General features: G+C 52.5%; 4 protein-coding genes across 4 annotated transcripts; all 4 read left to right on the top strand.

Moving 5' to 3' along the window:
- Window positions 1-643: 643 nt before the first annotated feature.
- Window positions 644-1,157, top strand: VTN00DRAFT_5216 (uncharacterized protein; the record flags this gene model as incomplete). Its single annotated transcript, XM_069431723.1, has 3 exons — window positions 644-657; window positions 792-1,042; window positions 1,126-1,157. The coding sequence occupies 3 exons, from the start codon at window positions 644-646 to the stop codon at window positions 1,155-1,157; spliced, it is 297 nt and encodes a 98-aa protein (XP_069287653.1).
- Window positions 1,158-1,211: 54 nt separating this feature from the next.
- VTN00DRAFT_5215 (uncharacterized protein) lies at window positions 1,212-1,604 on the top strand (the record flags this gene model as incomplete). The annotated part of the gene is made up of 2 exons (XM_069431722.1): window positions 1,212-1,310; window positions 1,377-1,604. 2 exons carry the CDS (start codon window positions 1,212-1,214, stop codon window positions 1,602-1,604), a joined length of 327 nt encoding a protein of 108 aa, XP_069287652.1.
- Window positions 1,605-2,266: 662 nt separating this feature from the next.
- VTN00DRAFT_5214 (uncharacterized protein) lies at window positions 2,267-4,941 on the top strand (the record flags this gene model as incomplete). The annotated part of the gene is made up of 2 exons (XM_069431721.1): window positions 2,267-3,262; window positions 3,313-4,941. 2 exons carry the CDS (start codon window positions 2,267-2,269, stop codon window positions 4,939-4,941), a joined length of 2,625 nt encoding a protein of 874 aa, XP_069287651.1.
- Window positions 4,942-5,680: 739 nt separating this feature from the next.
- On the top strand, window positions 5,681-7,360 carry VTN00DRAFT_5213 (uncharacterized protein; the record flags this gene model as incomplete). Its single annotated transcript, XM_069431720.1, has 3 exons — window positions 5,681-5,973; window positions 6,050-6,856; window positions 6,919-7,360. 3 exons carry the CDS (start codon window positions 5,681-5,683, stop codon window positions 7,358-7,360), a joined length of 1,542 nt encoding a protein of 513 aa, XP_069287650.1.
- Window positions 7,361-11,367: the final 4,007 nt, after the last annotated feature.

Genomic DNA, 11,367 nt, shown 5'->3' with positions numbered 1-11,367 from the left:
TGTTCTCTCATCATCCCATGTTGGGGATGATCCGGTGAATGACACGATACATTATGTGGTCATGTAGTTGAGATATATTGAATCAATCAGTTCAATATGGAAATCTCATCCTCATGTGTAATAATAAGAGGGTGGTAGTTATCCGAATTGAATATAGATACGAAACAAGTTGCCACAAAAAAAAAAAAAAGAATTACTGTCTACCATTGCTTGGCTTCACTCCAGTCATCAGACATCGTTATCTCACTCCATATAACATACGAGTCAATTCAGAATATCCCCACTTCACCGCATTGCATTTATTCTTCGCACTGTGTGTAGAGCCGTCTTTCGCCGTCTGTCATAGCCGGAAGGCTCGATATGGACGTTAAACTTGATTAAATAAATGGAGCCGTCTTTCAACCCAAGTCGGTTGTATAAATCACGTGACCTCGAGCTCCGCTCCCGCACCGCCAGCCTGTGCCCCCCCCCCCCCCCCCGGCCTCACGCTCCGCCGCGTCTGCATCGGTGAGCTCTAGCCCAACTGTCGACCTGCTCTGTTCACGAGGCTTCTGGGCTGATGCGATAGCTCCCGTAATTTCCTTGAGTATTCTACCATTGATTTTGCTTGATCACCTCGACTTGGCCAGCTGCAACCGCAACCATGTTGTTCTTCAGGTACGTCTGCCAACCCTCCCCGCCAGACTCTCCCACCACCCTCCCCATCCCCGTCCCCTTCCCCTCCTCCCCTAAACCTAGAAAAAGCGGAAACGCGCGACACAGATCCCCTCCCTGACGTTCGGGGATTATAGTTTCTTCAAAACCCTCACCAACCACCCCGTCACCGTCGAGTTGAAAAACGACATCCGCATCCGCGGCACTTTGAAGTCCGTCGACCAGTACCTGAACATCAAGCTCGACGACGTGGACGTGCTGGATCTGGATAAGTATCCGCACTTGTCGAGCGTGAAGAACATGTTTATTAGAGGGAGTGTGGTGCGGTATGTGGTGCTGCCGCCGGGGGAGGTGGATCGCGGGTTGTTGGAGGATGCTACTAGGAGAGGTACGTGGATTACCTTGGTGATTCCATTTTTGTTCCAGTCAGAGGAATAATTATGCTGATGAGTGTTGTTGGGGTTTGTATAGAGGCTGCGAATCAGGCGAGTAAGGCGCGATGAGGTGATTCTCTGATGGGCGCGGATGTGATATGTTTCGCTTTGCTTTGCGACGGGATGCGATGCGATGTGTTTGGTCCGGAGATTATCCTCTGTTCACGATATGACCGGATCATCATCTACGGCGTTATCGACCCAGGGCTGCCTGAGGCCGAGGTTTGAGCTCTGGTCCGGAGGATATCTCTGATCGAAGGATCACTGGGCTAATGGGGGATTTGCAAGGCCCTCTTTGATGGCCGATGGAACGCGGCAATTGGGATCGATGGGCATGTGTCTACGAGGAAGAGGGGTCAATGCCTCCAGTGTGTGTGTGTGTGTGTGCGAACCAGAGGTCTGATATTGCGCTGTTGGTGCTTTTTCTTTGACGGTCTACCGAAATCTGGATGCTATATTACTGTGGGATCTTCCCGGCGCCTGTGGACTCGGATATGGCTCCTATCTGGACAGTAGACAACGGCGAAGAAAAATCATGGATTAATATCCCACGTAGCCAGCTGAGAATGCAGATATCAAGCCTACCTACCTAACATGAGAGTATTTCTGGAGTTTCCTTCCAAGCCCATGCCTCTCTCTCTGACTCTCTGACCTCCAAATATACTGTACCTAGTCAGCCAAGGAGGCGCCGTTGGTCTGAATCCTGAAATTCCGAGTCTCAGGATTGAAATTCTTCCATCTCTCGGTCCACCCGTCCGAATAACAGTAGGGCTGTATCTGTATCACTATGTCCCGAACGGGAAACCCCGTCCCAATCGGCAAACTCACGTGATGGCGCGCCGCGGCGGGTCGCGACGAAGATCTTCTCCGCACCGCGCCTCCGCTGCTGTATGTGACTTGACACTTCAGCTATTTGGATACTGACAGATACATACATATGAACAACATGACCGCCTATAATCTTTGATCACGGAGGGAAAGGGGGGGGGAAAAAAGAAATTACGAATCTCCCAGCAGCACGACGCAGCGACGCAGACGCTGTCCCGCCCGCGGACTGGACCGGGCGGCCTCCTCGTTCTTCTCTACCTACTCGTCCCTTGGTAGGTCAGGGAGGTAATCTTTTTGCAATAGCGAAGCGCCGCTGCTGTGTCGACAGACGTCGACGTCGGAAGTCAACCATGGCACCCGGCTTCTCATTCTCCGACAAATCCAAATCCACACCCGCAAAATCATCCCCTTACTTCTCCGCCAGCAACACCGGCGGGAAGAAAGTCCCCTTCTCCCAGAAAAAGAAGAACGGAAACACGAGTATTCTGAATTTCTTCCAGAGGGCGGATGGCCCGCCGAGGGCGACGTCGACGCAGGCGAGGATTACGCAGTTTGGGACGAGGGTCCCTCGGGATGGTACCAGCACTCGGAGTGGGAAGGGGAGCACGAGTGGAGTGGTGAGGAGTAATGTTCAAAATGGGAGTGGTGAGGGGGGATTGTTTCTTGAGGATCGGGGGAGGAAGGCAGATAAGGGAGATGGAGATAAGGCTGCTGTGGAGGAGGGTTCTATCAGGGAAAGGTCGAAGACGCCGGACGATGATCTGTGGGGAGGCGGAGAGGAAAATGGAGATGATGGTGGCCTGTTCACGGAGCGGGAAAATGGGGAGGAGCGGTTTAATGAGAATGGGGGTTCGGTCAAGAGGAGGAAGGTGGATAGTCCGTCGTCTTCGCTGATGGGGGAGTCGAAGGACAAGGACAAGGAGAATCAAAAGGATAAGGACAAGACTACGACCGGATCCCACCGGAGCGGCCCCTTTATCGACGAGTCTGATAGCGAGGGTGACCTGGATGCGTTCAGAGAGGTCGATGTCGGTGTCCCTGCGGAATCAGACAGGAAGGAAGAACGAGAAAAAGGGCCAGAGGATCTGCTTGTGTCCGCAGCTGCAGCTGTCGACGACGACCACCCCCTGGTAAGAGAAGCGAGCCACATGGACGATGATTTGTTTGCCGATTTTGACGATCTAGAAGAGGACGACACCGGGGAAGACGCCCTAGAGCAACCGTTCGAGTCGCAGGAGGAGGATCTTGGTCTGGAGAGATACGACTCCAACGGCGGGGGCCCGGGAGAGGCTGAAGCGCCGGTGTGTCCGATATGTCAGGCGGATCTGGCGGGTTTGTCGGATACCGTAAGTCGGTCTACACGGGGGGAGGGAAAGATTATACTGACGTTTTCTAGGAGGTCTCCGTGCATGTCAACAACTGTCTGGACGGGAAGCCTGACGCTGCAGCTCCCAACGCCAATTCTAATCGGACTGCCAATGGGGACGCTGAAACGAACGGCAATGCTAAACCGAGTTCCAACAAGAATCCTCCGACCAATGCCATCAAGCTGACACGGGTTGAGCGCGCCGCCATCGCGAGACCGGCGCAGCGCGACCCGTCTGCGATGAAGACCGGCGCGACGTCCGCGTTCTCCAAGATGATGGCCGCCAACGCGGAGGATACAGCATGGGCGACGGCTGCCGCGAAAGAGGCGGCATCCCGCGGGAAACAGGCCTACGAGCGGACATGTCCCTTCTACAAGATCCTGCCCGGCTTCTCCATCACCGTGGATGCGTTCCGCTACGGAGCCGTCGAGGGCTGCAGCGCCTACTTCCTCAGCCACTTCCACAGCGACCACTACGTCGGCCTGACGGCCTCGTGGCGACACGGCCCCATCTACTGCAGCAAGGTCACCGGGAATCTGGTGCGCCAGCAGCTCCGCGTCGACCCCAAATGGGTCGTCGACCTCGACTTCGAGAAGACGACCGAGGTGCCCGGCACGGACGGCGTGCGCGTCACCCTGATCCCGGCCAACCACTGTCCCGGGAGCGCGCTTTTTCTGTTTGAAAAACGCATGGGACAGGGCCCGAACGCCCGCACCCAGCGCATCCTGCACTGCGGCGACTTTCGGGCGTGTCCGGCCCATATCCAGCACCCGCTGCTGCGCCCGGAGGCGGTGGACGAGGCCACGGGAAAGCCGCGACCGCAGCGGATCGACGTGTGCTACCTCGACACGACGTACCTCAGCCCGAAGTACTCGTTTCCCAGCCAGGAGGATGTGATCGCGGCGTGCGCGGACCTGTGCGTGCGGCTGCAGAACGGCGAGGACCCGAACCAGATGCGGGAGAACCGCAAGAACGGCGGCGCGGGCCGCGCGATGGGCCAGTTTCTGTCGAGAAACGATCCAGAGAGATCGAATGGAGGGCGAAACGACCGCCTGCTCGTCGTGATCGGCACGTACAGCATCGGCAAGGAGCGCATCTGCGTGGGCATCGCGCGGGCGCTGGGGTGCAAGATCTACGCGCCGCCGGCCAAGCAGCGGGTGTGCTCGTGCCTGGAGGACGCGGAGCTCTCCTCGCTGCTGACGGACGACCCCCTGGCGGCGCAGATCCACATGCAGACGATGTTCGAGATCCGGGCGGACACGCTGGCCGAGTACCTGGCGTCGATGAAGCCGCACTTCTCGCGCGTCGTGGGCTTCCGCCCGACGGGGTGGAACTACCGGCCGCCGTCGACGGGGCGGCAGCTGGACCACCCCCCGGTGTCCGCGGTGCTGCACGACCGGGCGTGGCGGACGCGGTTCACGGTCGGAGATCTCGTTCCCCAGCGCGGCAGCACGAAGGAAAGCAGCTGCTTCGGGGTGCCGTACAGCGAGCACAGCTCGTTCCGCGAGCTGAGCATGTTCTGCTGCGCGCTGCAGATCGGGCGGGTGATCCCGACGGTGAACGTGGGCAGCCGGGCGAGCCGGGAGCGCATGCGGGCGTGGATCGAGCGGTGGGAGGGCGAGAAGCGGCGGGCTGGGCTGTTCAGAGGGGAGTGGTAGGGTCGATCGAGTAGATGTAAAGATGTAGGGATCGGTTATAGAGGTAGGGATAGAGATGTGGGAGAGCAGGAATGGTGTGGGATATATACATAGGGTGTACCTGGGCAAGGAAAGGACTTTTTGTACATAGACGCGTCATGAGAGAGCAGACAGAATCACATGTTCATGCATATTATGAAGGCCTCTTTGTCGACATAGATCCCTATATGTGCTGATGATGCATGCACTGTCAGCAACCGACCTCTTTGTCCGCCGCGCGTCGTCTCACCTCACGACCTGCCAGTAATGAACATCCCGAAATCCAATCCGAACGCAGCGGACCGAGGGCCCTGCACGTTTTTCTGCGGGGAAGCCGAGTCGGCGTCAAAGTCGGCAAGTTGACAGCGATCGACGTGGAGATCTTGGCTGTTAGGCGTTCCGCCTGGCCGTGCGGAGTCCCCAGACGTTCTCCCGACCTTCGTCTCCGGTCGTCTTTGCCTCGGGGATCTGCTCAGGCATGTATATATATATATATATATATCATCGCTCTGTCTTGCTGACTGTTCTGCTCTGTTCCCAGGTCTCTCTGTCTTCTGATTTCTTCCATTCCTCTGCTGCTGGGTCATGAGTTTTCTCCCATCCAGCCCAACGGCTTCATCTTAACATATCGGACCACATATCGGACCTGCTTTTTTTCTTTCTTCCTTTTTTTTCTTTTTTTTTTCTTTTCTTTTTTTTTTTCTTTTATACCACTGACAAGATGATGCTCGACGCCCTCCTCACGCCCTACACCGCCGTCGCCCTCGTCCTGCTCTACTACCTCGTCCCCTACCTCTCCCGCTGGCACTACCGCGACATCCCCTCCCCGTTCCCGGCCGCCTTCACCAACTTCTGGCTGCTCTACCAGTGTCGCCGCGGACGTCGCTACCAGGCTGTCCATGAGGCCCACGAGAAGTATGGCACGCTGGTGCGCATCCAGCCGAACCACATCTCCGTCGCGGACGACAGCGCCATCCAGGCCATCTACGGACATGGCAACGGGTTCTTGAAGTCGTGCGTCTATATCCATACATCTTCCCCCAGTGATATGCCTCTGCATCTCATCTCCTACATATACTAACGACAACAGAGACTACTACGACGCCTTCGTCTCCATCCGCCGCGGCCTCTTCAACACGCGCGACCGCGCCGAGCACACCCGCAAGCGCAAGACCGTCGCCCACACCTTCTCGGCCAAGTCCATCGGCCAGTTCGAGCAGTACATCCACGCCAACCTCGAGCTCTTCATGAGCCAGTGGAACCGCATCGCCGACACCCAGCGCAACCCGCGCACGGGGTACGCCTCCATCGACGCCCTCAACTGGTTCAACTACCTCGCCTTCGACATCATCGGCGACCTGGCCTTTGGCGCCCCCTTCGGCATGCTGGCCAAGGGGAAGGATATCGCGGAGGTGAGGAAGTCTCCGGACGCCCCGCCCATGTACGCGCCCGCCGTCGAGGTCCTCAACCGCCGCGGTGAGGTGTCCGGCACCCTGGGCTGCTACCCGGCCCTGATCCCCTTCGCCAAGTACCTCCCCGACCGCTTCTTCCGCGACGGGCTCGAGGCCGTGGAGAACCTGGCGGGTATCGCGGTCGCGCGGGTCGCTGAGCGTCTGAGGCCCGAGGTCATGGCCAACAACACCCGTGTGGACCTGCTGGCGCGTCTGATGGAGGGCCGCGACGAGACGGGCGCCAAGCTGGGCCGCGAGGAGCTCACCGCGGAGGCGTTGACGCAGCTGATCGCCGGCTCGGACACCACGTCCAACACGTCGTGCGCGATTCTCTACTGGGTGCTGAGGACCCCGGGCGTGCTGGAGAAGCTGCAGAAGGTGCTGGACGAGGCGTTGCCGGCCGACGTGGGCGTGCCGACTTTTGCCATGGTCAAGGAGATTCCTTAGTATGTCCTCCTCTATCTACTCTCTCTACTACGGTTACAGACATATACTGACTACGCCGCAGCCTCCAATGGGTCATCTGGGAAACCATGCGCATCCACAGCACCTCGGCCCTCGGCCTCCCGCGCCAGATCCCCCCCGGTTCCAAACCCGTCGTCATCGCCGGCCACACCTTCTACGCCGGCGACATTCTCTCCGTGCCCACGTACACCATCCACCGCTCCAAGGCCATCTGGGGGCCCGACGCCGAGGCCTTCGACCCCGAGCGCTGGAACCCTGCGCGTCTCACCGACCGCCAGAAGGCCGCCTTCATCCCGTTCAGCACGGGCCCGCGCGCCTGCGTCGGCCGGAACGTCGCCGAGATGGAGCTGCTGTGCATCGTGGGCACGGTGTTTAAGAACTTTGAGTTCCGCATGGAGCAGGACGGGCCGATGGAGACGAGGGAGGGGTTCCTGAGGAAGCCGTTGGGCTTGCAGGTCGGTTTGAAGAGGAGGGTTCTCGCGTAACCTCTTTCTTTCTTTTTTTTTTTTTCTTCTCTTCACCTTGAAAATTCCTACATACATACCTCGGAGGACGTACGGTGTTGTGAGACGAAGTGGCACGACGCGGAACGAACTCGACGTTCAAAACTGCAGATTTGAAAATGTCTGAAAACGGAAAAGAATAACGGCCATGCATCCCGCATATATCCGTTGCGGGGTTTGACGTGTCCGTTTTCCCTGTATGTATTCAGTCTCAACTCCTGTTGGTTTTTAGCGAGTTAGTCAGGAACTTTTCTTTTACCTTTTTAGGTTAGTTAGTTACCTAGGAGGGTAGTTTTGCCGTTCGGAGGAGAGGAGTCCGCATCTAATGACTACTTCCATCTGTTTGGTCAGGTCGCGTGAAATGCGAAGATGAAAACACAAGGAGAATAATGATGATCACCGAGAAAAAAACTTTAAAGGTTTATTTAGGTGCGATCAGATCGGATCCGTCCCATCTGTCCGTAGAAAATTCCAAAAGCGATCGATCAGGCACTCGGATCTGACTGACCAATCAGATATCTACCTATTTTATTTCTTTTCCGCGGGATTGAGCACATCGCAATTTGATTAAATTGCGACAAACCTAGGATAGTAGTCTGGAACAGATACATAGACAAGTGTGATTTGAGATTTAATCAATCTAATCTGGTCCAATCTGATTCGGTTCAATTCCAGTTCCGAATTAAAAAGGGTCAAGTGGAGGGATCAGGCCCCAACCCACCGCCACTGCAGATGATGATGATGATGATGATGATGCCTGGTAGGTAGTAGGTAGTCAAGTACATATAATGTAATTTCTCAGCAGCTTAGCTGAGCTGGGTACTGTGTACCGTATATATGTGCGGAATGCAGAATGCATATTTACCTTTTTTTATTATTATTTTTTTTTCCCGCCTTGATCATTCATGGAGTGTTTGTGTGCTTGCTTGATAATAACTTGTCTACCTGATATACTGTACAATGTAGAATGATGGATTTAAACAGGTGGATAGGTGATAGGTTGGTACCAGGCCAGTCATATACATTTAAATTCCTATTGTGGCTACTGAGTCGAGTTCCACTTTGCACTGTGGAAGGAGGGGGGGGGAGGAGGTTGTGATGTTTTTTAATGTGTTAATCTGCTGATCTCGGAGGAGCGGAGATTGGCATTGTCGATCTGGCAAACTTATTTTATTTGTTCATCAAGATCAGTCAGCTTGATCTTGATGAGTGAGTGGATTATCATGGATTATCATATTAGATGAGACGCGAGTAGTATTTGAATTGATACATACAGGTACCTCAAGATGAGTAGGTGCTTTATGCTTCATCTTGCACCTCCCTTTTTTTGCTTTCTCGCTAGCATTTTTCTTTTTTTTTTTCTTTTTTTTCTTTGTGTATGTGTGCTGTACTCCAATCTCAGTTATATCCGGTCGCTGTAACGGCGGACCTAAGACTTCTTAGGCGGAGGCTCGTTGGGTTTATCTTGAGGACAGAAAGCAAGAGAAAGAGATAGATGAATAGGCCGTTACTAGCAATGTTACTATCTGGATTGCTATTTGAGTTGACCACTGGGTCCTAATGCCCATGGTTAAGGAGCGTCTTATATACATGCTGAGTTCTATTCTGGAGATATTTATTCAGTGGATTATAACTACAGATGGATCAAAGGTCAGGTTGGATTAAGGGTCCAGATGGATCACTTTAATAATTTAATCTATGGTCATGTGATAGGACCCCCTTATCTGTCCTGTTTGTGGTCTCTAGGCTGTGCCGTAACAGTCAGATGGTATATCTCTATACCATGAAGCTTGGTGCATCTTTCTCGTGAATATAATCATGGGAGGTAAGGCCCATCCAGATAAATTGATTGATTCAATGACGGTCACCCATTCGCGATTTCCAGGCTGTATAGATCTGGCACAGCTAGATTGATCTGAGCCAGTGATACTTTGGCAGTTGATATCACACCTATTTGAAAGCCAGTCTCATCAAAGTTATCCAACCACACCATATTGTTGAATAATATCTTGCATGTGTTGAGACCATTCATGGATGATCTTTGGATCTTCACATTAAGCCTGTTGATAATCATATTTGCAGTTATATCTTGATTGAAGTTTCTCATGGCGTTTAATAAATTGTTGTACCCAGTTCCTGCCAATAGTGGTTGGTATAGATGCTGATTTTGAACGCTCAGCTAGTAGTAGATTGGCCATCTTCGGTACAGTGGCAGCATGAGATGGCATACCATGTTTATCTATGGATAATATCCATTCCACAAGGGTAGATTCTTCAATAGATGTGAGTCTTTGGCAATTTGGTGCTGAATCTGTACGCGAAGTGCGGCCGCAAAGACAGGCAGTCAAGGTAGATTTTGACGCATTATATGCTTTAGCAGCAGCTCTAATACTAGAAAATTGACCATTTTGATAGGCTCTAATTGCCAGAATAAATCTGCCTTCTTTAGAGCTATCTTGATCACTTTGCGTGCTGACATCTTGATTTGAATTTGTTGAGTATATCGCGTCGCGTGTCGGGTGGCCCGTTCGGTGGTTGATTACGTTAAGTCTCTTCGAATTAGCTTCATCTATCTCCATCTATGAACTGCGTAGCTTGCTTACACTAGATGGCTTTTGCTACATATATTGCCTTCTCTGGCGTGTGTTGGAATGTGGAACTGTAAAGAGATTGACGTAATTGTGACTTTTGATGAGTGATGTGGGTGCTGTTTGATATTTACATTTATCGAGATCTTCCGCTAAAAAATTAGCGAGGATAAACAAAAGGAGACCCATAATGACTGCAAACAATCCCAGGCCAGATAGACGTTGGAAAGAACCTAGAAACAAATTTTATAAATTAGAACTTTCATTAATGAAAATCTAGAGATGAAGTTTCTAGAGCAATTTACCTAAATATACAAACTTCGATCGCAACCAGTTACACGATTACCACGTTGAAAACACCGACTCATAATCCGGGATACTTTAAAATACCTTCAGACATACTGTAATAATTGTAATATGGTCAAAATAGAAGTCTGTCGACAGAGGGTGATGCTGCTATTATAAGAAAGCAAGAAATATAGCCAGCAATACCTCAACGGAGAGGAAGGGAAGAAAAGAACTGTGACATATCGAGACCTTGACGAAATTTGAGAATTAGATACTGCTAATCGCTGTAAATGTCATTAATATTAATAAGCAACTGATCACTGAGATTTATTAAATACCGAGCAAGATAGACCCGTTATAGCCAAACTAACACGTCATCAAATTCACGCAGCGACAATCTCGACTCCAGAGTAGTCTGTGGTCGATCCGGTGGACAGGATATGAAGTGTAAGACGGCCGTCATAGGCCTTTCTCACCAGCGTCGCAAACTATGATTTCGTGTACCCATTTGGATCCAAGAACGTCGGATGAGAAGGTCTCCGATATTTGCTGTCGGCCAGCTTGTCTTGCCTTGAAACCGTGCTTGGATGCTGGTTGGCTTGGACCGAAGCCATAGGACAGGTCAAAGATCTGTAGCGATAACAGCTGTTCAGTCGCGATGCTAGGAGACCGGCACTGGTGAAGTGATAAGAGCTTTGTCAAAGGTTCCTAGATAACGACCATACAAGATTAGAAATCGGTTGCTAACAGACAATTTCGAATCAAGGAGGGAGCTCACCTTTAGCCGGGTTCCTTAGCCACCACTGGCACACTGTGGTCCGCAAACGCCATATATGAACACAATCAGGGTTAGTTCCATAAGCCGTTGTTGATACGTGGCAGACACACTAACAAAATACTACGCTCTCTAGGACATAGGCACTGGAATACGGACCAAGTTCTCGAAAGGACACAGTCAGCCGAGATCCACGCGGCAAGCGCCGTATAAAGCAGCAGTTAAAAATGACTAAGTATCTACAGGAATCGACAGTTCGAAGAAAATATAACCCGCCAGCCTTCAGCCGCGAGACGATACGACTAGTGTTCACTCGGAAGAGAGTCTCAGGTCATCTA

Source organism: Thermoascus crustaceus (genome assembly GCF_041956765.1).
Source record: "Thermoascus crustaceus strain CBS 181.67 unplaced genomic scaffold VTN00scaffold_3, whole genome shotgun sequence".
NCBI classification, from domain to species: Eukaryota; Fungi; Ascomycota; class Eurotiomycetes; order Eurotiales; family Thermoascaceae; genus Thermoascus; species Thermoascus crustaceus.
The sequence above is the reverse complement of the archived record's forward strand: the minus strand, read 5'-3'. Positions and strand labels throughout refer to the sequence as shown.